At 42.4% G+C, this 26,869-nt stretch overlaps 2 protein-coding genes across 2 annotated transcripts in view; both read left to right on the top strand.

Moving 5' to 3' along the window:
- The window catches only part of kiaa0930, a 504,210-nt gene that overhangs the window by 313,186 nt on the left and 164,155 nt on the right, over nt 1-26,869 (top strand). The gene's annotated exons all lie outside the window — the stretch shown is intronic.
- phf21b (PHD finger protein 21B) overlaps nt 1-26,869 on the top strand; it is a gene marked incomplete at both ends in the record, with an annotated part of 163,756 nt that overhangs the window by 79,139 nt on the left and 57,748 nt on the right. The window contains 1 exon segment of the mRNA XM_084050150.1: nt 26,835-26,867. Coding sequence (XP_083906276.1) covers nt 26,835-26,867 — 33 coding nt within the window.

Genomic DNA, 26,869 nt, shown 5'->3' with positions numbered 1-26,869 from the left:
CCGGGAATAACGAGCTAAAACATTATATTATAAAACATGACAGAACAGAAGTTCATGTCTGATTTTAGGCCGGTGCTGTGGCTTGGTTTCAGGGTCTTCAAAAGGTGTCCCCTGGCTGGCCTCGGGTCCCCAGCTAAAAATGAGGAGCATGCAGTCCAATCACCAGTGGTGGAAAGTAACTAAGTACATGTACTTAAGTACTGTACTGTAATTTTGAGTTACTTTTTACTTATAGTATTTCCAATTTTCAGTACTTTTACTTCTACTCCACTACATCTCAGAGGCAAATATTGTACTTTTACTCCACTACAATAATTTGAAAACTTTACTTACTAGTTACTTTGCAGATATAAATTACTATATTATAAAACATACATTAACCACTTGAGCCCTGTGTTATAGCCAGGCTATTTGAAAATAGCCGATCTACAAGCTCACAACGCGTCGCATCGCGACGCGTTGTGAGCTTGTAGATCTGCTATTTTCAAACATTTAACTTTTTGTACTTTAAGTATATTTTGATGCCAATACGTTTGTACTTTTACTCAAGTAACATTTTGAACACAGGCCCTTTTACTTGTAACAGAGTATTTTTATATTGTGGTATTGCTACCGTACTTGTACTTAAGTAAAATATCTGAGTACTTCTTCCACCACTGCCAATCACATAAGGCCTATTGTATTCATCTACAAGCTCACAACGCATCACATCTGGTTGTAGATTAGCTTTTTTTGACAAATCTTCTCTTATAGGGGTCCCTGGCACAACAACTTTTCAAATGGGGGTCCGTGGTCAAATACATATACATTTGGGGGGGGGGGGGGGGGGGTCCTTGACATGGAAATGTTTGAGAAACCCTGGGGTCCAGGATGCTACCCAAAGTCTGTTCCATCACAGCATGGGTTTGACTTTGAGGATATACTATATGTAGGTGTGTGTGTGTGTGTGTGTGTGTGTGTGTGTGTGTGTGTGTGTGTGTGTGTGTGTGTGTGTGTGTGTGTGTGTGTGTGTGTGTGTGTGTGTGTGTGTGTGTGTGTGTGAGCGTAAAAGTAGAAGTAAAAGTCCTTGAGTAAAAAGTACAAGAGTATTGGTATCGAAATATACTTAAAGTACCAAAAGTATAATGTCCCATTTCACAGGTTTCAAATGTATACAAATCTTTATACAAATTGAAAAGTTTAAATGGGGCCGTAGTGAATAGTGTATGCTTTGTAATAATAATCCAAATCTACGAAGTAACTAGTAACTAGTTTGTAATACTTGTAGTGGAGTAAAAAGTACAATATTTGAGTAGACAAATTGATAATACTCCAGTAAAGTAAAAATACAAAATCACTTTCCACCACTGTAGTGTGTGTGTGTGTGTGTGTGTGTGTGTGTGTGTGTGTGTGTGTGTGTGTGTGTGTGTGTGTGTGTGTGTGTGTGTGTGTGTGTGTGTGTGTGTGTGTGTAAAGGGGAGTGCCCTGAGGCTGTCTCCTCCCCCACCCCAGGGGTCTTCTCAGAGAAGGGGGGGGGGGGGGGGGTCTCTTTGTCCCCACCACCACCCCTGGGCTAGTGCAGGAAGTTCTCAAATATCTATGGAGAGACAGATCCTCTCTATTGACAGTAAAAGAGATGCTTGGCTGATCCAGCATCATCAACATCAACACTCTGCTCTGGTTCTGGGAGAGAGAAGAAGACATTGTGTTCATCACAGAGAGCTTCAAAAACTTGCTCAAAGTCACACACATTTTACTGGTCAAGGTTCACGGTTGTGTTTAACTGTTACTACTTGTGTACGGGTACATAAGAGTAACATTTTAGTTTTTTTTTGCTCCCATTGTCTGTTTCCTGAAATACGATTCCTATAATTCAGTTATAGGAACCAAACCCTTACAGAAGTACCATCTCCTAAAACGAACGCCGCGGGGCCCTATAGTGCCTAGGATCATTTTGGAAAGCAACGATGTTTTCGGAAACGGTATGTATTAACTTTACAAATGCATCATTTGCGGTGCCTGCGTCGGACACTTGTGACAAAAAAATGGTGTTTAGAGAAGCTTTTGTTTTCATTTAAAAGGTTACACAGTATGAGTATGACTAACTAGTTAAAAGAGGTGACATTCTTTAACATTATTGTGTACTTTTCCCCCTCTTTTGTTTTTTACAAACAACAAATCTAAATGGTTGACTTTTATGCAGTGCAACAGATTCAAGCAGAATGTTTGTCTGACCGCTTCTGTTGCAAACTCTCAGTGAGCTAGTGGTTGCCAAGTCTGCTTATTATGAGTGACTTTGCTATGATAAGCAAATTGCCAGTGGTGTAAAGTAACAAAGTGGTACTTTTTAAGTACCAAAAGTCAGTGTGTGTGTGTGTGTGTGTGTGTGTGTGTGTGTGTGTGTGTGTGTGTGTGTGTGTGTGTGTGTGTGTGTGTGTGTTCATGTGGCCTAGTTACTTCTTTTGAGCTTGTTTTCATAGACCTGACTGCTTTTTTCTCTTGTGTAACAGACCAAACAGTCAGTAAGCTAGTGTGTGACAGACCAAACACTGAGTAAGCTAGTGTGTGACAGACCAAAGAGTCAGTAAGCTAGTGTGTGACAGACCAAAGAGTCAGTAAGCTAGTGTGTGACAGACCAAAGAGTCAGTAAGCTAGTGTGTGACAGACCAAAGAGTCAGTAAGCTAGTGTGTGACAGACCAAAGAGTCAGTAAGCTAGTGTGTGACAGACCAAAGAGTCAGTAAGCTAGTATGTGACAGACCAAACAGTCAGTAAGCTAGTGTGTGACAGACCAAACAGTCAGTAAGCTAGTGTGTGGCAGACCAAACAGTCAGTAAGCTAGTGTGTGGCAGACCAAACAGTCAGTAAGCTAGTGTGTGACAGACCAAACAGTCAGTAAGCTAGTGTGTGACAGACCAAACAGTCAGTAAGCTAGTGTGTGACAGACCAAACAGTCAGTAAGCTAGTGTGTGACAGACCAAACAGTCAGTAATCTAGTATGTGACAGACCAAAGAGTCAGTAAGCTAGTGTGTGACAGACCAAAGAGTCAGTAAGCTAGTGTGTGACAGACCAAACAGTCAGTAAGCTAGTGTGTGACAGACCAAACAGTCAGTAAGCTAGTGTGTGGCAGACCAAACAGTCAGTAAGCTAGTGTGTGGCAGACCAAACAGTCAGTAAGCTAGTGTGTGACAGACCAAACAGTCAGTAAGCTAGTGTGTGACAGACCAAACAGTCAGTAAGCTAGTGTGTGACAGACCAAACAGTCAGTAAGCTAGTGTGTGACAGACCAAACAGTCAGTAATCTAGTATGTGACAGACCAAAGAGTCAGTAAGCTAGTGTGTGACAGACCAAAGAGTCAGTAAGCTAGTGTGTGACAGACCAAACAGTCAGTAAGCTAGTGTGTGACAGACCAAACAGTCAGTAAGCTAGTGTGTGACAGACCAAACAGTCAGAGAAAATAGCTGATCTACAAGCGATACAATGTGGAGTTAGACGTATACAGTATGACAAACAAGTGAAGCAAAAGATACCTCAAAATTGTACTTCAGTGCAGTAGTTAATGCACTTTGTTACTTTCCACCACTGGCTGAAACTGAAGACATTTCCTTCACTTCCTTACAGTGGCGGAAAGTACATTTACTCAAGTACTATACTTAAGTACAATTTTGAGGTACTTTTACTTTACTGGAGTATTTCCAATTTTCAGTACTTTCACTTCTACTCCACTACATCTCAGAGGCAAATATTGTACTTTTACTCCACTACAATTATTTGAAAACTTTAGTTACTAGTTACTTTGTGGATTTAGATTATTATTACAAAACACACATTAACCCCTTCAGCCCTATATACATTTTGGCCATTTGAAAATAGCAGATCTACAAGCTTACAATGCGTCTTGTAGATCTGCTATTTTCAAAGGATTTTTATACATTTGAAAACTTGTGAAATGGGACATTCTGAAAAATGAGTACTTTCTACTTGTGTACTTCAAGTACAGTTTGATACCAATACTTTTGTACTTTTACTCAAGTACATTTTGAATTACAGACTTTTAATTGTAAACAGTGTATTTCCACATAGCAGTATTGATACTTTTACTTAAGTAAAAAAAAGTGCTTTTTCCACCACTGCCTCCTTTCTTAGTTCTTCCCCACCACAGGCTGTTTGTTTTGCACTCCTCTGGAGCTTTATGTTGTGTGTGTGTGTGTGTGTGTGTGTGTGTGTGTGTGTGTGTGTGTGTGTGTGTGTGTGTGTGTGTGTGTGTGTGTGGTGTGTGCAGTGTCGTTTGAGTGGACGGTGACGGTCGCCGTTCTTTGTGGCTGCATCTGTCGAGGGCTATTGTTAGCGGGGGTCCATCTGCTGGCCTCCAGCACAAACTATACCCCTTCCGCACACACACACACGTACACGCAGGCGCACACGCGCACACACACACTCACACTCACACATTTGTATTGCTATACTCGTGAGGACGTCAACATTTTAGGACGGTACTGAAAAGAGCCGGAAAAAAGCTGATCTACAAGCTCACAACAACCCAAAAAAATCCTTTTATTTTTCTTCCATAAAACAACCATTTCTCTTCTGAGGACCGGGACATGTTTTCTTCATAATGTCCATATTCTATCACACACACACACACACACACACACACACACACACACACACACACACACACACACACACACACACACACACACACACACACACACACGACACAGCACAGGCAACCCCCACCCCCGCCCTCTTATCAACAACCCCCCTCTCTCAGTCTCTCTCTGTCTCTCTCTCTCTGGGAGAGCCAGCTGTCCCCTTCCCCCCCCCCTCCACCACTGTGTGTGTCTGGAAGGTTCTCCTCCGTGGGGCCCTGGCGTTACAGAGGGAGGGGCCCAGCAGTGACACGAAAAAAAACAAACTAAAACAAAGGCCCCTAGCAGTGGTGGAAAAAGTACTCACATTTTTTTTTACTTAAGTAAAAGTATCACAATACTGCAATGTAGACGTACTCCGTTACAAGTAAAAGTCCGGAATTCAACATTTACTTGACTGAAAGTACGAAAGTATAGGCATCAAAATGTACTTAAAGTACCAAAAGTATTCAAGTTTTCAAATGTATAAAATGTCTTCAAATCTTTTGAAGATAGCTGATCTACAAGCTCACAATGCGTCGTGTGAGCTTGTAGATTTGCTATTTTCAACTGGCCAAAATGTATATAGTGTTGAAGTGGTTAATGCATGTTTTGTAATAATAATCAAAACCTACAAAGTAACTAAAGTTTTCAAATAAATGTAGTGGAGTAAAAGTACAATATTTGCCTCTGAGACGTAGTAGAGTACAAGTAAAAGTACCGAAAATGGGAAATACTCCAGTAAAGTAAAAAAAAAAAACCTAAACATTGTACTTAAGTACAGTACTTGAGTAAATGTACCTGGTTACTTTACACCACTGGCCCCTAGCAGGCCGAGAGCCACTTTAAAGGACCAGCGACACAAAAAAACGTGAGCACTCCCTCAAGTACTACTGTACCCCGAGAGCAACTTTCCAAAAGCTTTTTGTCAGCACATATTCAGCCTCTCTCCAAGTCCAAGCGGTTCTCGCTTGGAACGTGGCCAAGAGAGAGAGAGGAGAGAGGGAGGGAAAAAAAAACCAGATGAAAACGTGTGCCCATGCAGATCTACAAGCTCGTAGCGCTACGAGCTTGTAGATCTGCTGTTTTTGAAAAATCGTGAAAATTCGTGCAAATCTTTGAATATATATATTTTTTAAAGCGAACCTTTTTAACTCAAATCTTTGCTTCTGGGGGGTCCCTGGAGCAAAATATTTTTAGATGGGGGGGGGGTCCGCGTCCCCAAATACACATCATTTTGGCGGCCTTTGACCTGAAAAAGTTGGAGAACCGCTGATATAGTAACATACGTTTTTCACAAAACTGTTAAACTGTTACATTTTGTAGAATCAGAAACCTCGGGCTTTAAAGGGGAATACCACTCATTTTCAACATTGAACTATGTCTTTAATACACCTCAGAGCTGTTGTGTGGAAATAAGAAAAAAGCCCCCCCCCTTCCCCCTTCTATGTTGCCTAGAACTGGATAATTGTTCAATGTTGAAAATGAGTGGTATTCCCCTTTAATGGGTTAAAAGGCTGTAAACACAAACACAAGCGTCGGAAACGCCGGGGTTGGGTTGGGGGGGGGGGGGGGGGGCTGATGTATGCATAACATACGTTCATACATCAGCGATTGGATTTGAATACTAATCGATTTCTCCGCTCGACTTTCAGACACTTGTCAGTCATGGACCCGAGCGGGGCCGTTTTTGAGTGATTATTGTGATGTGGCGGTTCAATGGGCTGGAAGGACAACAGTGAGAGAGTTCAACTATTGATCAGGTTCACTGAGGCTAGCGGAGCCCTGAGGGCGACGTCGCCATGAAGCCGCGGTATGAGCACTGCTGCTGGTGACTGACTGACTGATGATGGATTTATGCCTTTTAACCCATTAATACCTGAGGCGATTCTTAAAAATGTTTTCTAAATCGTAACAGTTTTTTGAAAAAAAAAAAAAATTTTTTTTTTCAATGTTTAAAAAAAATAGCAGATCTACAAGCTCGTAGCGCGGCACTCGGTGCCGCGCTACGAGCTTGTAGATCTGCTATTTTTGAATAGCCACATCTAAAGTGACACAGATGCGTTCCCGGTCTTAATGGGTTAAAAAAAGAAAAAAGGCATTTCTGGTTTATTTGACAACGCAGTGCAGTGTGAGAGAGAGAGAGAGAGAGAGAGAGAGAGAGAGAGAGAGAGAGAGAGAGAGAGAGAGAGAGATGAAAGCGCTGGGTCTACTGCACTGATGTAAAGTACCGGTAACTAAGTACATTTACTCACGTACTGTACTTAAGTACAATTTTGAGTTACTTTTACTGTACTGGAGACAGTATTTCCAATTGTTTATACTTTTACTCCACTACATCTCAGAGGCAAACATTGTACTTTTATTCTACAATTATTTGAACACTTTAGTTACTAGTTACTTAGCCACTTTAGCCTTATTTTATACCTAGGCTATTTGAAAATAGCCGATCTACAAGCTCACAAATCGGCTATTTTAATTATTTTTAGTACTTTTACTTTTGGTACTTTGAGTACATTTTGATACCAATACTTTTCTACTTTTACTCAAGTCAATTTAGAATTCCGGACTTTTACTTGTAACAAGAGGTATTTCTACTTTGCAGTATTGGTACTTTAACTCATGGTTCTACTCAGGTCTAGCGTTCTCTCAGGGCCTCTCCTCTCCGCTGGCAGCAGCGCCGCTAGTGCCAAGCTCTTCAGAGTCACTGCTGAATTAATAAAGTGGCCTTTTCCTCCCCGGCCATATATACGTGAGGCTATCTGTGTGATGGGACGAAATGTGAGCTGAGAGTTAATATGAGGAGGAAGCCACAGAGACAGAGACAGAGACAGGCTGGTCAGGTCTGGTCAGGCCCAGCAGCCAATACGGTGACCATTTTCAAACTCCCTAACCGGGGAGCCTTAAGCCATTATGACCGGGAACACATCTGTGTCATTTTTGCTATAGCCCAGGATTACATAGACAATTGGCACCGGGTGTAAAAAATGGGGCTACAATGATCGTGGGATAATTTTTTTTTTATAATAAACAATTTTTTATTTTTTTTAGCAATAGCCATTATTTTATACTTTGGCTATTCAAAAATAGCAGATCTACAAGCTCATAGCGCGGCACTTGGTGCCGCGCTATGAGCTTGTAGATCTGCTATTTTTTTTTTAATCGTGAAAATCTATGAATATATATATCTTTTTAAAGCAAACTTTTTTTTAACTCAAATCTTTGCTTCTGGGGGTTTTGAAAAAAAAAAACGTATGTTGTTTTAATATCAGTGGTTCTCAAACTTTTTTCATGTCAAGGACCCCCAAAATGATATGTAATTGACCCACGGACCCCCATCTCAAAATACGATGTTCCAGGGACCCCCCAGATGCAAAGATTCGAGTAAAAAATGTTCGCTTTAAAACATATATAAATTCAAAGATTTGCACTAGCTCATAGCACGGCACTCGGTGCCCCACTATGAGCTTGTAGATCTTTGATGTATTGGTACTTTTACTTAAGCAAAACATTTGAGTACTCTTGAGTCGATATATTACATATGTTTTTGTAGGTCATATCGCTGAGCTCTGGTGGAGTATACTCCTGGTGGACTGTGTGTGTGTGTGTGTGTGTGTATATGTGTGTGTGTGTGTGTGTGTGTGTGTGTGTGTGTGTGTGTGTGTGTGTGTGTGTGTGTGTGTGTGTGTGTGTGTGTGTGTGTGCAGTGTGTGTGTGTGTGTGTGTGTGTGTGTGTGTGTGTGTGTGTGTGTGTGCATGTGCAGCGTTTGTTGCAGAGTGTCATGGAACTGTCTCCACTGTGATGAAAGGTTTGAGTCCGGGGCTCATGAGAACACACTGCCATGCCTCTCTATCAGAACGCTGTTATTCTGCCACGCTCCGCGCTGCCCTCCGGAACATCTTGTCAAACTAAAGCGGGCGTCTAGTCCTCCCCGGAGAGAGAGAGAGAGTCAGAATTAGATGATATACAACACACGTGCAACTGACACGCCGCCGCCGCTGCCGCCGCCGCTGCCGCTGCCCGCTCCTCCAGAAATTGGATTCTGCCCTTGCCTTGACGTGGAGAACGCGGCGCAGGTTGCTTTTTTTGACGTGACATGCGCACCAACAGCGCTCCGCCGTGTGCCCTCGGAGACCTACTGTAAGCCCTCCTCAGTGGTGGGAAAAAGTACTACATTTCTTTACTTGAGTAAAAGTATCAATACCGCACAAACGTAGAAACACTCTGTTACAAGTAAAAGTCCGGTAATCAAAATTGACTTGAGTGAAAGTACAAAATTATTATTTGTATTGGCATCAAAATATACTTAACGTACCAAAAGTAAATGTACTCGTTATGCAGAATGTCCCGTTTCACAAGGTATATGTATTTGAAAACAGCCGATCTACAAGCTCACAGCGCGTCGCGTTCGCGACGCGTTGTGAGCTTGTAGATCGGCTGTTTTCAAATAGGCAAAGTTTAAATAGGGCTGAAGTGGTTAACGTATGTTTTGTAATAGTAATTCATATCAACAAAGTAACTAGTAACTAAAGTTTTCATATAAAATTGTAGTGGAGTAAAAGTACAATATTTGCCTCTGAGATGTAGAAGAATTGAAAATTGAAAATACTCCAGTAAAGTAAAAAAAAAAGACCTCAAAATTGTACTTAAGTACAGTACTTGAGTAAATGTACTGGCACTCCTTGAGCCCCTCATGGATGACATAGACTAGGTTGTAGCGATCAGAAGAGGAGAATGGAGGAGGATGGTGGTGTGTGTGTGTGCACTCATGCCATGTTTGTCTGTCGGAAGGCTCTGTGCCCGGGGGGTGTGTGTGTGTGTGTGTGTGTGTGGGGGGTGGGGGGGGGGGGTTGGGGCATCGGGACCCCCAGCTCCCCGAATGGCCCCCACGTGCCAAACCCTCGGCAGAGGGCCAGGCTCTCCCATGTGCCGTCAGCGATAAGCTGGCGGCAGTGTGGGGACAGCGATGAAGCACATTTACTCGAGTATTTTTTGTATTCTTGGATACTCGTGGCTTTCACTCCACTACATTTTCAAAGACAAATATTGTACCTTTGACTCCACTACATTTCTAGGGAGGAAAAAAGGCGCGTTATGAATTAACCACTGAAGGTGTTCTTCAAATATAGTGGAGATAGCCGATCTACAAGCTTACAACACATCACATTATTTAGATTTTTTCTTTAAATATCTGGAAAAAATTCTCATTACTATATTTCAATACAGTAATGCATTGATATTAAAAAGAAAATGTACCTTGTAATTTGTACTTTTGAATACTAAAGTAGTTTTAAAAGCAAGTTCTCCCTGTAGGTTTAACTCAATTACCAATTTGACTGTATGTGCAACCTTCACTTGTGATGGAGTACTATTTGACCAGGAGTATGTATACTTTGACTCAAGTACTGGCGTTGAGTACTTTGAGTACACCACCGGCTGGTGTGGGGGGGGGGGGGGGGGGGGGGGGTTGACCCTGGAACACAGGCCGAAGGCGACCTATACTCAGGGAACAGCAGCGGCCATTCCTGCCTGACTTCACGGCACCTTTCTTTCCAGGGACTCGAGGGCCGTTTTAGCAAATGGACTGTAAACAAAGAAACAGCTGGAGAGGGCCGTGTTGATTGCCATCTGAATGACTGCTGAGGCGTTTTTTTTTTCTCTCCCAGTGGCTCTTATCTCGAATGGAGCACTATCAAAACCATGTCCACTTAATGAGGACGGATAATCCTGTCCGCTCAGCGGAGCCACTGTAACAGCCACGGTCGGACGGACGACCTTTTATTGCAGCCGTTCGAAGAACGGCAACATTCCCCCCCCCCCCCCCCCCGCCCCCCTTTCTAACAGGAGCACAGTTTATTGGTATCTACCCACATACCCCGGTAAAAAATACACCCGGTTTGCAGAAATAATTGATAGCCACGGAAACAAATTAGTCATGATGCTTGAGATAAAGCAATTCTACGCACCAGATATTAGGTTCCCAATATGAAACTGTGCTAGTTATTAGCGTTGGTTTGGCCCAGTCTAACAACAGATAGCAATCATGTGAAAATGTTCTTTAATTTACGCCTCAAGCTGGCGAGAAAAAAAAACACACAGCAAACACAAAGGCGGTCCAGTCCAAACTCTGATCCAAATGAAAATCCCTGCTCCCCAAACAGCCTCCCAGAGAAAACAATTTGATCATGTGGTCACTGCCCGTCACGGGGGTCGACAGACAATAAATCCATTTAAATGCAAATCATACATGCCACAGCCTAATTTTGCTCATCTGAAACTGCGGGGCTCATTGGAATGCATCACACAATACCTTAGCCCCTTGACTTGCAAAATACTGGCCTATCCATACGCTGATAATAATAATAACCCATGAAGAACGCAACGCATCTGTGTGTCATTTTTAAGATTTCTTTGGCTATTCAAGGATAGCAGATCTACAAGCTCATAGCACGGCACCGAGTTGCCGCATTATGAGCTTTTAGATCTGCTATTTTTTTTTTCCTATCATGAAAATGTTTGCAAATCTTTGAATGTATATATATTTTTAAAGCGAACATTTGTAACTCAAATCTTTGCGTCTGGGGGATTCTACGAATGACAAATGACAGTTTTTAAAACAAACTTATGTTGCTATAATCAGTGGTTCTGAAACTTTTTCATGTATTGTATTGGCCGCGGACCCCCCCCCATCTCAAATTTGTTTGTTCTAGGGACCCCCCCAGAAGTAAAGATTTGAGTAAAAAATGTTCCCTTTAAAATAATATATATATTCAAATCGTTGCAAAATCACGTTTTTTCCAAAAAAAAATTGAATAGCCCAAAGAATAAAATAATAGTTGGTTACACAGATGTGTTCCCGGTATGACTGGGTTTAAAGAATGAGGAGGAAACCAAAAGTTTGCAGGTAGAAGAATGGAGACAAAGAGGGTTAGAGCCTTTGTTGAAGCGATCGCTCCAGTTGATTTCATAAAGCAGCTTCTTTTATGAACAGAAAGCGTTTCTGCAGACCAGCTTAAAACACAGAGAGGTATAGAGATTAAAAGTTTCGAGTAACTTAAATATAAGCATTTTGACTTGAATCGCCACAAAGATATATAAGCATAATTTATATTTAGTAAATTAGCGCCACTGAAACCACCATAAATCTGCACAGCCATCATTATCACAAGCACTTCTACAGATGCTTTTATATACACATTTTTTGGGGTTTGTCAAATTGAGAAGTGAATAAAACGGGAAATTATACGGCATGCACGCAGCGTCAAACTGTAGTTTGGTTATCATCCCAATTATTGATGATTTTCCGTCGGGGGAAGAAAAATGTAATGTAATCTAGCCTGTTGTGACACGTTGACATTTGCCTGCTGGTTCCCTCTGCAGCTTCTCTCAATCAAAAAAATAAAGAAAGAACATGAACAAATCTCACGCTCCCAATCACCAGCCAACCAACTCTGCACGGCCACCGATCCCCCCCAATCCTTTTATTAGAAGTTAAATAGCTTGTCAGCTCAGTTCAACTGTCTTCCTGATTAACCCATTCAAAACAGAGTGCCGCACTATGAGCTTGTATAATCTGCATTTTTGGGGGAAAATTGTGAACATTTTTGTGTTGAAGAAAACATTCTGTGCTTCTGGGGGTCCCTGTTAGAACATATTTTGAGATGGACCCCCAAGGACCCCCAATATAATTTTGGGGGTCCTTGACATGGAAAAGTTGGAGCACCACTGATTTAACAACATACTGCTGGATTTAGAAAAAAAAAATAGTACTCAACTCCAAGATTTGAGTTAACAAATGTTCACTCTGAAAAAATATGTATTCAAAGATTTTCAAAAAATATTCACGATTTTTCAAAAATAGCAGATCTACAAGCTCATAGCGCGGCACTCGGTGCCAGCGCTATGAGCTTGTAGATCTGCTATTTTTGAATAGCCAAAGGAAAGCAAAAAATGACACAGATGCGTTCCCGGGTCTTAACGGATTAAAAAAAGACTTTGTAAAGACTGTCATTACTGTAGATATGAGATACCTTACGGGTATAATTAGATTATAGTCACAGAGGTATTTTGTCCATAAGTCCTTGAAGTACTATCAATTGTACAGGTGCTGCTGTAGTCAAAACCGAGCTAACCGATACGGGATCGTTCTGCATTGTTTTATTTCCGACACCCATTTACACTCTCGCCGGATGAAAGGAGGAGGGGGGAAATGTTGCTATAGAGACTATCCTGTCATTCCATCACACAACTCAGCAGCTGACGTACGAACAGTACCTAAATGCAGAGCAATTGATGTCCATAAGAAGAAAAAGACGACAACGCCGGAGACAACAAAGGGGAAAAACTTAACCGACAACCTGTTTCCGTACTGTACTGTGTGAGTGCCGTAGTGGCCCAGCAGGGGAGCTCATCATAATTGCTCAAAGCTATCTTTTCATAAAAAGGACAGTTCACGCGGCACCCACTTATATTGCTCATGCCAGCCTATATACTACACCACCTCGCTGGCGTTTCATTTACGGGAGTGGGGGGGGACTCTGACTGCTTCCTGTCACTTCCCATCAGCCCTCAGTGAAAAGATGGAGGGGTGGGGGGGGGGGGGGGGGGGGGGGTGGGGGGGGGTGGGGGCGTGCTTATTTTAATGTCCCCGCAAGATTTGATTTGAAAATAGCCGTTCTACGAGCTCACATCGACGCGACGCGTTGTGAGCTTGTAGATCTGCTATTTTCAAATAGCTGATGTATATGTTAAAGTGCTCATGTGGCCCATAGTTGCTTCTTTCGGGCTGTTTTTCCTACACCTGGTTGCTTGTTTCTCTCACAGAATCTGGCAACACTGGGGGGCGGGGGGGGGGGGATAGAAAATGAGTATCATTTCCTTTTGTAGTGTCCATTTCATTGTACGGGGTCCGAGAAAGTAGTTTTTAAGAATATTAACTATGCTGATATGTTGGACAATCAATGACTCACAACGTATTCATTGTTTATTTGAAAATAGATGTATTTAAAGTAAACTGGCAAACTACTTGGAGAAAGCTTGGACTTGAGGAAAAAAAAGCGTTGTACAGCCAGTAGGGGATTATGTTCTTTGTGTTATGTTTCGTTCGGATCTGTATTGGTTGTATTATGATCAGCAATACCGGTAACCAGTGTAGCCTATACAAAAAAATTGAAAAAAACTACCTGAAAAGGTGTCGTACAATCTCATGAGGGATGGGCCACGAGGTGGCATGACACCCTAAATACAAATAATTCATTCATTCATTCATGTTTTGTTTGCTGAAGGTAAAAAAACATTGATTTCCCCGTTCCTGCGCCAATGTCACATGTATGACGTTTGCGGGACCGGGCTTCCAGATATGGCGGCTTGGCACGTCTCAGATTGCATATCGGTGTGAACGCTGTGCGTGGCGGTAATTGGCTCTCTTAGAGCCACTGCGTTCCACTTCTACATCACCCGTATTGTTGGCATTATATTTCTGTACAGGAATTGGTATTTCTCTGCCTTAGCACAGGGGAGGGGGGGACAAGTATAGCATAGCGGGCAGGTTGTCAGGAACAGGATATTCAGTATTGTGCTTCGGTAGACGCGGCCGTATTGGATGTAGCTTCACACCCTGAGCGCGGGCCCGCTAGGAGGGTGAGTGCTCGACTCCAACACACGACATGCACTGGTGGAAAAAAAATACTGAAATGTTTTACTTAAGTATAATTATCAATACTGCGATGTAGAAGTACTCTGTTACAAGTGAAAGTCGTGAATAAAAAGATGACTTGAGTTAAAGTACAAAAGTATTGGTTATCAAAATGTACTTAAAGAACCAAAAGTAAAAGTACTAAAATGTTTGAAAATAGCCTAGGTATAAAATAGAGCTAAAGTGGTTAATGTATGTTTTATAATGTAATCATTCATATCTGCAAAGTAACTAAAGTTTTCAAATAATTGTAGTGGAGTAAAAAGTACAATATTGCCTCTGAGACGTGGTGGAGTAGAAGTAAAAGTACTGAAAATTGGAAATATCTCAGTGAAGTAAAGTACAGTACTTTACACCACTGAAGACATGCAACATATTATGCAATATAGATACAATATAGCCGAGCAGGCTGAGCACATATGCCCCCCCCCCCCCCCCCCCTCATTGTCACAGAGCAGCCAGGAGAGCTGTTGTCACCCACCACCCTGACAGTGGGGAGAAAAGGGAATCACACACCGGCAAATCCAACTCTATGGATTTCACTGTGTATTCACAGCAAAGGTACAAGTCATTGTTGCTGTTCACTTATAACCCACTAACCCACTAGACCGGGAAAGAATCTGTGTCATTTTTAGATGTCTTTGGGCGATTCGAAAATAGCAGATCTACAAGCTCGTTCAAGCTTTTGCTTTTTTGCAAATCTTTCAACATCTATATTTTTAAAGCAAACATTTGTAACTTAAATCGTTGCTTCTGAGGAGTCTACAAATGTCTTCTAAATCCTAACAGTTTACTTTAAAACGTGTGTTGCTATAATGCAAGTGGTTCTCAAACTTTTTCATGTTAAGGACCCCCCAAAATGATATGTATTTGGCTGCGGACCCCCATCTGAAAATATTCAATTCCAGGGACCCGCATGAAGCAAAGATTTGAGTTACAAATGTTCCCTTTAAACAATATACGTACATATTCAAATATGAGCTTGTAGATCTGCTATTTTTGAATAGCCGAAGAGATCTTAAAATGACCCAGTCTTAATGGGTTAAACCTAATGTACGTAGTTGACCGGGGGTCCCCCAGGGGGGCTCTATGTGCTTTGCCCGTTTGCCCTCTCTTCCCTCTATGCCACATATCTTTGTAGATAGATATATGAAGATATATCAAAGATCCATGTAGATCGGCTGTATTCGACGAATGTTCACTCCAGAATAGGGACTCTAGGGGTCCATGTGGTTAATTTGGTTTTACTTTTGCATATTCGAGCGCCGCTTCCTGTGTGATTATCTAACTGTACACCACTTCAGGGCTTCCGCAACTAACAGTCCTCTCTCTCTCTCTCTCTCTCTCTCTCTCTCTCTCTCTAAGCCTTATATAGTAATTAGCAATCACAGTTGAACTTGAACTCTTCCAGTTCGGGACCCCCGGGCCGAGAGGCTTTGGAGAAGGAGCCTCTCCATCCAGACCCTCCGGAGGGTCGGCAGTGGTTTAAAGTAACTAAGTACATGTACTGTACTTAAGTACTTTTACTTTTCCGGAGTGTTTCCAATTTTCAGTACTTTCGGCCTGCCTGTCAGTACATAGCTGCATCTCTCTCTCTCTCTCTCTCTCTCTCTCTCTCTCTCCCTCTCTCCATTTTGGCAAGAGAACTTACTTCACGGTGTTTCAGATGTACCGTTTTTCTTTTTTACATGAGATGTGTTTCGGGTGTATTTCCACTAACTTACAGTCATGTGGAAGCAGTTGAAGCTACGTTACCGACTGACATCCGTACTGACTCAGTCTGGCGCTTGTATTAGATTACCTGTGAGGGGAAATGGCTCTTCTTTCTCCTTTCAAAATGCAGTTTTTTGTATCAAGGCTTTAAATAAGGACGTATCCGAGTAACCGCTTAAAGGGATAGTTCACCCCAAAACGACTTAGTCACCCCACAGAGACTTGAATTCATGGATATTTGTTTCGTTTTTGTCGCATTCCTAAGCCAATAATTTGATAATCGGCAGCGGTTCCGGTAAGAGTGAGAGTTTGTGTCTCCTACCGGAACCGCTGCCTACCGGTCCGCTGGCCATCAAATTTTTGGCTTAGGAATGCGACAAAAACAAAAAAAATATCCATGAATTCAAGTCTCCATGGGGGCTTATAAGTAGGTTAAGGTACATGGGGGGGGGATTTATCTAAAGGCCAGCCCAAAACCAACTGGCTAAAGCAAGAATGATCATAACATGGCGGAGAGAAACGTCCATAGATAACCCCCAGAGTCACAGAGACATTTCTTTGCTCTCATCACCTTCGCTCTCATCACCTTCGTGGTGGAGACGTGGCCAGCCACCACGGAGCATATTGACTCGATCGCCGCGGTAACAATGAGAAAGTGCCGAAAGGTCAAGCTCTGTATTAACCCGTTTAGAGCGGGGAAACAATCCGTGTCGGTTTATAGATTTCTTTGGCTATTAAAAAAAATAAATAGCAGATCTACAAGCTCGTAGCGCGGCACCGAGTGCCGCGCTACGAGCTTGTAGATCTGCTATTTTTTCTTTTTTTTCGTGAAGATTTCTGCAAATCTTTGATACATTATTACTGTATATTTTTTAAAGCGAACATTTTTAACTCAAATCTTGGCTTCTGGGGGATTCTACAAATGTCTTCTAAATCCTCTAAAAACGTATGTTGCTGTGATTAATATCAGTGGTGCTCAATCTTTTCCATGTCAAGGACCCCCAAAGGACCCCCAAAATTATATGTACTTGGCTGCGGACCCCCATCTCAAAATATTTAGTTCCAGGGACCCCCATGAAGTAAATGTTTGCTTTAAAATAATCTATACATTCAAAGATTTGCCAAAAAAAAAAACAATTTTTTTTTTTTTTGCAGATCTACAAGCTCGAGCTTGTAGATCTGCTATTTCTTAATAGCCAAAGAAATCTATAAAGTGACACAGATGCTTTCCCGGTCTTAATGGGTTAAGTGAGCGACGGAACGGCGGAATTATAGAGTGTCCGGCGCTATACGACAGATCATCTTAACTGTTGTCTCCTAATGGGCCGTAATAAGAGAACGAAGTACGACAGAGGGAGTGAGCTCATGTGTACCGCACGTTACCACCACTACCGCTTATATAGACTAATGGTCACGACCCCTATTGTGTTGTTATAATTATTCTCATGTACTGCCATACGCATATGCACATTTGCATTTAGATTTCTTTTTTTTTTTACCCTATACTCTTCTTTCTATCTGTGTTCTGTAAGAGAGTAGTATTTCTACATTGCGGATTGATACTTTTACTTAACCCTTTAAGACCTGAGGCAATTCTTAAAAAAAACAGTTTTTGGGAAAAAAAAATCAAAAACACATTTTCTCACGATTTTTCAAAAAATAGCAGATCTACAAGCTCATAGCGCGGCACTCGGTGCCGCGCTCTGAGCTTGTATATCTGCTATTTTTGAATAGCCAAAGACATCTAAAGTGACACAGATGCTTTCCAGGTATCAATGGGGTTAAGTACAAAATGTGAGTACTTTTTCCACCACTACATGTGTCCACTTCTGTATTTCTGTGTGTGTACTTGTACTGTAGACTTGAGAGGGTATATAGTAGAATTGAAGAAACAGACACTTGTCCTGGTCCTCACAAGAGCAATGGTTGTTTTATGGTTAGACAGTATTGGGTTAGGATTACAGAAAGGAAAATATATCAGGTTGGGGTTAGGTTTGGAGTTATGTCAGATATATACTTCATTGCGTGCGTGAGTCACGCTCCGAACATACCTAGGTCGTCTATTTTTGGCTTTACCTTTAGGGCTAAAAATGGCATTCACGAAAACGCCGTCTTAAGACGCTGATGTCCTCACCAGTATAGTAATGCAAACGTGTGTGTGTGTCTGTGTGTGTGTGTGTGTGTGTGTGTGTGTGTGTGTGTGTGTGCGCGCGCGCGTTTGGCCGGCTGCCAAACCCATGCCGTCCCTCTCACCTCCAGATCAGAGAAGTGTCTCCTAACAGAAGAGTTAATTGCACATATCGTGCCATTACAGGGCCTTCGGTATGGATCCGCAGACCCTGAAAGGAGCCCGTTAAAGTGCAGAGGGTGCTAAGCTGAAAAACAACCACAAACACAACAAGCAAAGTGTCTCAAACGGCTGTTAGTAATCGTGGCATGTTGCTTTGTCTCTCCTTTTTATAACGGAGTGCAGGCGTAATGACTTCAAAGTTCTCTCTTGACAAAATAATATGGGTGTTTATTATTCTTCCGGATGGAGGTCGTGTGTGGGGTGTGGGGTGTGGGTGGGGGGCTTTATGTATCGGTCAACAACGATGTGACCCTTGAGAGTGTTTGCGACAATTTATTGGTCATTTCTGGGGGGGCTGCATGCAGTGATGTAGCTACAAATGTAGCTTAAATGAAATGGACCGGTAATGGCTTAACCAGTGTCATATCACACTTAAGCACGGCGAGAGATTGGTGCGTGCGTGCGTGCGTGTGTGTGTGTGCATGTGTGTGTGCGTGTGTGCGTGTGTGTGTGTGTGTGTGTGTGGGGTTGGATTTAAGGTTAGGATTAGACATGTAGAGATTAGGTTTAGGGGGTTGTAGGGGTTGTGAATTATGCCTGCATTTATACTTACTACTAGATCTGCTAGTTTCGGCCTTAAGTATTCCAAAATTTGCATAATAAAATGGCCGTCCTAAAGTGGCAATCCAAAATCTCCAGGATATGGCATGCCCTACCACTGACACCTCCATCCACTAGACTAGCCCATTGGTTCTCAAAGTGGGGTTCGGGAACCCCCAGGGGTCCTTGGAGGGGGGTAACAGGGGGTCCTCAGCTAAATTAGTTACAATCAGTTACTAAATTAGCGTCACAATCATTTTAACCACTTTAACCAAATGTTATACTTTGGCTATTCATAAATAGCAGATATACAAGCTCATAGCGCGGCACCGAGTGCCGCGCTATGAGCTTGTAGATCTGCTATTTATGAAAAACAGTGAAAATGTGTGCAAATCTTTGAATATATATATATATATTTTTTAAAGCGAACATGTTTAACTCAAATCTTTACTTCTGGAGGTCACAGTCACGAAATATGAGATGGGTGGATGGGGGGGAGGGAGGGGGGTCCGCAGCCAAATATGTATCATTTTGGGGGTCCTTCACATGTAAAAAGTTTGAGAACCACTGGCACTACGCCCACAGTACGGTACAGGAGGGAATCACGGTGAGGAGTTCAGGAGCAGCAGAATATTGGGAAATATTCTCCGCGTCTCTGCTCCTCTTACTCCAACGGACCACCGGTGTGGCTTGCTGGGTGAAGGCACAGGTTAATTGAAAGCCCATGGGCAAGGGGGGGGGGGGGGGGCACCGTTACGGCGCTGTATATCGGTCGGCACCGCTGAACCGGTCACTCACTCCACTCCCCCGCGGCTCACGGGCAAGAGAGCCGGTGGTGGAAAAAGTACTCAAATGTTTTACTTAAGTAAATGTATCAATACTGCAATGTAGAAGTACTCTGTTACAAGTTAAAGTCCGGAACACAAAATTTACTTGAGTAAACGTGCAAAAGTATTGGTATCAAATTGTTAATACAGAATGTCCCGTTTCGCAACTTTTCGAATGTATAAAATGTATACAAATCTTTTGAAAATAGCCGATCTACAAGCTCACAATGCGTCGCATTGTGAGCTTGTAGATCGGCTATTTTCAAATGGCCAAAATGTATATAGGGCTGAAGTGGGTAGTGTATGTGTTGTAATAATAATCAAAATCTACAAAGTGACTAGTAACTAAAGTTTTCAAATAATTGTAGTGGAGTAAAAGTACAACATTTGCCTCTGAGATGTAGTGGAGTAGAAGTAAAAGTACTGAAATTGGAAATACTCAAGTAAAGTAATTTCTTTTTTTTACTTAAGTACAGTACTTGAGTAAATTTACTGAGTTTCTTTCCACCACTGGACGCACACGTGTGCAAAAAGAAAAAAGGCAGAGCGACGGTAGAGAGCGAGCGTTTGAAACAGTGGATGTGCTTCAGTCCTGTCTCTCTGCTGGCATCCCACCCTGCCCGCCTCAAAGGCAGGCTGTGCGACGCACGTCTCGCTCTCTACGCTTTGCTTCAACCCGCTAGTGTACCGCAGGAAGACGAGTTGTTTACCCACCTGTCACAGCAGAGAGAGAGAGAGAGAGAGAGAGAGAGAGAGAGAGAGAGAGAGAGAGAGAGAGAGAGAGAGAGAGCGAGAGAGCGAGAGAGAGAGAGAGAGAGAGACTGCCACAAACTTCTCCACTGGCATTTTTTGTCAGCTCTCTCTTTCTCTCTCTTGCCATCCCCCCCCCCCCCCTAGCTGTAGAGCCCTAACAGATGGCATATTTCTTGGGGGGGTTTGATACCGATCTTGGAGAGTCTTAGACCAGTGGTTCTCGTGTCTTTTTCATGTCAAGGACCCCCAAAATGAAATGTATTTGGCCGCGGACCCCCCATCTCAAAATATTTTGTTCCAGGGACCCCCCCACAGAAGCAAAGATTTGAGTTACAAATGTTCGCTTTAAAAAATATATGTATTCAAATAAGATTTGCACACATTTTCACGATTTTTCAAAAAATAGCAGATCTACAAGCTCATGGCGCGGCACTCGGTGCCGCGCCATGAGCTTGTAGATCTGCTATTTTTTGAATAGCCCAAAGTATAAAATATGGATAAAGGCGTTAAGATGATTGTGGCGCTTTATTAACACATTTATTAACACGCATCGCATTGTGAGCTTGTAGATCTGCTATTTTCAAAATGGCCAATATATATATATAGGGCTGAAGTGGTTAGTATGTTTTGTAACCCTGTAAGCCTTAGTAACTAAAGTTTTCATATAATTGAAGTGGAGTTAAAAGTACAACATGTGCCTCTGAGATGTAGTGGAGTAGAAGTAAAAGTATTCAAAATTGGAAATACTCCAGTAGAGTAAAACCGCCTCAAATGTGAACACAAGTACAGTACTTGAGTACATGTACTTAGTTACTTTACACCCTATCTACCCTATAGCCTCTCTCTCTCTCTCTCTCTCTCTCTAGGAGGGCTATAGAGTCTCTCCTCCCTCGGTCGGTGAGACGCTTCAAATGAATGACCTTTGAGACAATCAGAGGTGCCTCTGGGTTGAACAAATGGTGGCCCCTGGAGGGCCAGATGTATGGTGGTGCTGCTGTGGCGGCCCCGCGGATTACATTGATCCCCTGAAACAATGGCGGGCCCACCACCACCACCACCGCCCTCATCGCTGGGGGGGGGGGGGCGAATTAATAAATAACAAGTGAATGAAGTTCCCTTAGTCGGGGGGAAACAGCAGGGACTCTGGAGAGTGGCTGGACTTCATAGGCTGTGCCTTTGTTATGGCTTTTCTTTTGTGTTGTTATGTTGGTCTGCCAGCTCAGCGACACATAGCAACATTCCTCAATGTTACTTTTATGTTGCGTTTTAATACAAATGTAAATGTGTCAATTACAATGTGCATTACATTCACCCGTTGACACACAGAGGCGACCGCATGCAAGGTGACTCGGTGACTTGCTCAAGGACACTTCGACACTATAACACACACGGGGGAACCGGGGATCAAAGGTCCATTTGGTTACATTGGTATACTCTTAAGCAGGGGTCTTCAACGTTTTCAGGCCAAGGACCCCCTAGCTGAGAGAGAGATGAAGCAGGGACCCCCTCTGTATTGTATACAATTGTGTCTTAGATTAAACTTCTTTTTTTTTTACTTGGTCTGCTCTTTTTTCCTCTACACCTATACCTCTTTGCCAAAAATAGCCGATCTACAAGCTCACAACAATTGTGAGCTTGTAGATTGGCTATTTTTGGCTATTTTGGCTTGTAGATTGGCTATTTTCTGAGTTCTCCTCAGAAAAGGGATGCTAGGGTTCAAGTGGTTGAGGTAAAAAAAAATCATATCACACAAAGATTTGGCGGACCCCTGTAGTAACTCTGAGGACCCCCTGTTGAAGACCCCTGCTCTTAAGGTTACGACTGGATGATTGGAAACCCATTTATCCGGGGTTTGATAGACTTCGGCTACCATGCATTTCTCACTTGACTTTAATCAAAGCCCGACTCTGAATCTGGGTTAATGTACTTCTGAGGCAGTCGGCAGTCATTTCACTACAAATCAAACCTGGGCCATCTTGTAGGCTATAACTGCCCCTTTTAGACTTTTTTGTTTTTAATGAGTTTGTAGCATGTTCTTGTTTCATCTTGCCCACTGCCAGTGGTGTAAGTACATTTACTTAAGTACAGTTTTGAGGTATTTGTACTTTACTTGAGTATTTCCAATTTTCTGTACTTTTACTTCTACTCCACTACATCTCAGAGGCAAATATTGTACTTTTACTCCACTACAATTATTTGAAAACTTTAGTTACTAGTTACTTTTCAGATATAAATCATTACATTATAAAACATACATCAACCACTTCAACCCGATTTTATACATAGGCTATTTGAAAATAGCCGATCTACAAGCTCACAGCGCGTCGCGATGCGACGCGCTGTGAGCTTGTAGATCTGCTATTTTCAAATATTTTAGTACTTTTACTTTTGGTACTTTAAGTACATTTTGATGCCAATACTTTTGTACTTTGTATTTAAGTAAAACACCTGAGTACTTTTTCCACCACTGCCCACTGCACAAGAGATAGCACAAAGATAGCTTCATCTGCCACTGTGACATGATGAAGCAGTGAACGGGCGTAAACTGATTTAGCTTTGTGTATCAATGTTTACAGAGCTGACGCCGCGGCTATTTCTGTAACTCGTGTTATTTCTGTGGAGACAGTTATAGAGCCACACACATACACTAGAGAGAGAGAGAGAGAGAGAGAGAGAGAGAGAGAGAGAGATATGGTAGTATAGTGGGCAGAGACAGAGAGATGGAGAGAGAATGAAAGCGGTAGCACCCCGGTGTGACTCTGAAACGTTTCCCCATCTTGTTCGACATGCTGATTAGAATGGATTTGGACACAAAAGCCAAGAATTTAGTTTCCACGGAAACCCCCTTCTATCCCTCCCTTTTCCTCAGTACCCAAAACCCCTGGCTGTACCCCTCCTCCTCCGCCACACACACACACACACACACACACACACACACACACACACACACACACACACACACACACACACACACACACACACACACACACACACACACACACACACACACACACACACACACACACACACACACACACACGACCCCACATCTGTCTTGTCTCTCGTTAGCCAGATTCGTACTTCAAATAGCCGGACCTACAACCGTGTGGTGGGCTTGTAAGTCGGTTATTTGCCGTACGAGGCTTTCTAGCAGACTCTCCAATTCCGTCTGTTGGTCTCCATAAATCCCCCCTCCCTCTCAAACCCCCACCCCCCCCCTTCTGTAAAACAGAGGCCAGGGCTTTGGCAGATAAAGTGGGGGTGGTCTCGGTCTCTACCTGATTAGGAATTCGGCCTTTCAGGCAGCAGCAAGGCCCCCCCCCCCCCGTTTTTTTAAATGAATCCCTGTTGGCCCCCCCCTCCAGTCCTCCTCTGCACTTGTGACCCGGCCCCAAGATTGAGCCCCCCCCCCCCCCCCCCGCCCGCCCGCCCGACAATCTAGTGGTGTAAAGTAAATGTACTCAAGTACTGTTTTTTTTTTTACTTTACTGGAGCATTTCCAATATTCGGTACTTTTACTTCTACTCCACTACATCTCAGAGGCAAATATTGTACTTTTTACTCCACTACAATCATTTGAAAACTTTGGATACTAGTTACTTTGTAGATTTTGATTATTATTACAAAACATACATTCACCATATTTAACTTTTTGAAATAGCAGATCTACAAGCTCACAAGGCGTCGCATCGCGACGCCTTGTGAGCTTGTAGATCTGCTATTTTCAAAAGATTTTTTTGACATTTGAAAACTTGAAATGGGACATTCTGTTTAATTAGTACTTTTACTTTTGGTACTTTAAGTCCATTTTGATGGCAATACTTTTGTACTTTCACTCAAGTAAATTTTAAATCCGGACTTTTTTACCTGTAACAGAGTATTTCTATATTGCAGTATTGATACTTTTACTTACAGTAAGTAAAAAAATATTAAGTACTTTTTCCACCACTGCCCGACAACAACAGTTTTGCTAAAAGCCACAGGGGATACTATAGCCTAATAGATGGAAGGAAGACAGGCAGGGCTTTCTTTCTTTCTTTCTTTCTGTTTTTAATGCACCTCCGCTCTGCACAGATTGTCGTCAGGGGAGGAAAGAAATAACAAAAAAAAAAAGTGAATTAGAAGTAACTGCAAACGTCATCGGTTTGCTGCGATAATTTTTCAAAGGGAGTGTAGAGGAAATAGGAAATGTTGTTTTTCTCCCCTTCAAGTCTTGTGTCAGGAAAAACGCACACAGAAGGCTATGTATAGTATACTCTCTCTCATGTATACAGAGAGTCTGACTCACTCGCACACGCGCACACACACACACACACACACACACACACACACACACACACACACACACACACACACACACACACACACACACACACACACACACACGACAAACTGTCTCGGAATGCTTTTAAGTGAAATAACCTGTTGTCTGTATAGCCAATCTATAAGCTCACAATGCGTCGCCTATCACCCCATCACCCACCCCACTATGTCACTAACCCCCCCCCCCCCCCCCCCCGCCTGCTTGCACCCTTCTCAAACCCATCTCCACCCCATATACTTCATAGAAAAATAGATAAAAGAAAGAAATAATGGAGAAAAAAAAAACAGAAAGAAGGAAGGGGCAGCGCTATGGAATATAAAATATTTAGAGTGCCTACTCTTTCAGTTGAGGGGGAGACGGGGGGACGCAAGATGTACTTATCTCTTCTTTGAGAGAAGACCTTTTTTGTGTGTGAGAGAGATTTTTTTTTGTAAGAGTGGGGGGGGCAGAGAGAGAGACGAGAGAGAGAGAGAGAGAGAGAGAGAGAGAGAGAGAGAGAGAGAGAGAGGGCAGAAGAACAGTGTTGCCATTTTTGTGTTGATATTTGAACTGTTTGGTTGCTATTAGATATGTCTATATATGTCTATGTATTGAATACCAAGGACCCCAATGGAAACAAGACCGCAAGGACTTTTTTGGACGGACCTTTTAGACAAAGTATTATAAATGTAATTGTGCTGTTTACATTTTTTGCCTGATAAAATATTCAATCAATCAATCAAAACCACGTCTGCTTATTATAAGCGAATTTGGGCTTACTTTATTGGCCTTGCTTCCTAGATGTTGTTTAAACCAGTGGTTCTCAAACATTTTCATGTCAAGGACCCCCAAATTAATTTGTATTTGTCCACCAACCCCCATCTGGAAAAAAACATATTTTGTGGCCACAAGATTTGTGTTGTTACTTAAAATGTTTCAAAAAATATTCCACATGGTTCACATAAAAATGGGTTGTGAGCTTGTAAATCGCCTTTTTTCAAATGGATATATGGAATTAATGCACTCATGTGTGTCCTATAGTCGCTTCTTTTGGGCTTCTTTTCATAGAACTATAGTTGCTTAGTTCTCTGGCAAAATCTGGCAACACTGCAGAACAAGTGTCTGGCGCGTACACACACACACACACACACACACACACACACACACACACACACACACACACACACACACACACACACACACACACACACACACACACACACACACACACACACACACACACACACACACACACACACACAGTGGACATAGCCCACTTTTCAACTACTGAACTGGGCTGCTGCCAAGCTTTGTTGTTGTTGCTCTTCCCCCTCCTTTCCCTCTCTCTCTACATACAGATCTGGATCCCACTTCTTCTGTCTGTCTTTGCCCTTCTCTGTTTGGTGGAAAGTAACCAAGTACACTTACTCAAGTACTGTACTTAAGTACAATTTTGTGGTATTTGTTTTTACTTGAGTATTTCCAATTTCCAATACTTTTACTTCTACTCCACCACATCTCAGAGGCAAATATTGTACTTATATAAATACTTATATAAATATTGTACCAATTATTTGAACATTTTAGTTACTATTTACTTTTCAGTAACAGTTCATGTTATAAAACATACATTAACCACTTTAGCCCTATTGTATACCTAGGCTATTTGAAAATAGCCGATCTACAAGCTCACAACGCTCACAACCCTCACAACGCGTTGTATTACTTTTACTTTTGGTACTTTACTCTAAGTACAATTTGATGCCAATACTTTTGTACTTTCACTCAAGTAAATTTTGAATTTTGGACTTTTACTTGTAACGGAGGATTTCTACATTGCAGTATTGGTACTTTTTACTTAAGTAAAGAATTTGAGTACTTTTTCCACCACTGGTTTACAGTGAGTACTTTTTTCCACCACGGCACCCTTGTATATCAGTCTAACTCCCCCCCCCCCCCCTCTCTGAGTAAATGTACTTAGTTACTTTACACCACTGCCTGTATATTAGTCTAACCCCCCCCCCCCTCTCTCTCTCTGACAGAAGCTGGCAGTCAGATCGTGTCCCGTGGGCCGGGC

The sequence above is a fragment of the Gymnoscopelus microlampas genome, assembly GCF_963454915.1.
Source record: "Gymnoscopelus microlampas genome assembly, chromosome: 23".
NCBI lineage: Eukaryota > Metazoa > Chordata > Actinopteri > Myctophiformes > Myctophidae > Gymnoscopelus > Gymnoscopelus microlampas.
The sequence above is the reverse complement of the archived record's forward strand: the minus strand, read 5'-3'. Positions and strand labels throughout refer to the sequence as shown.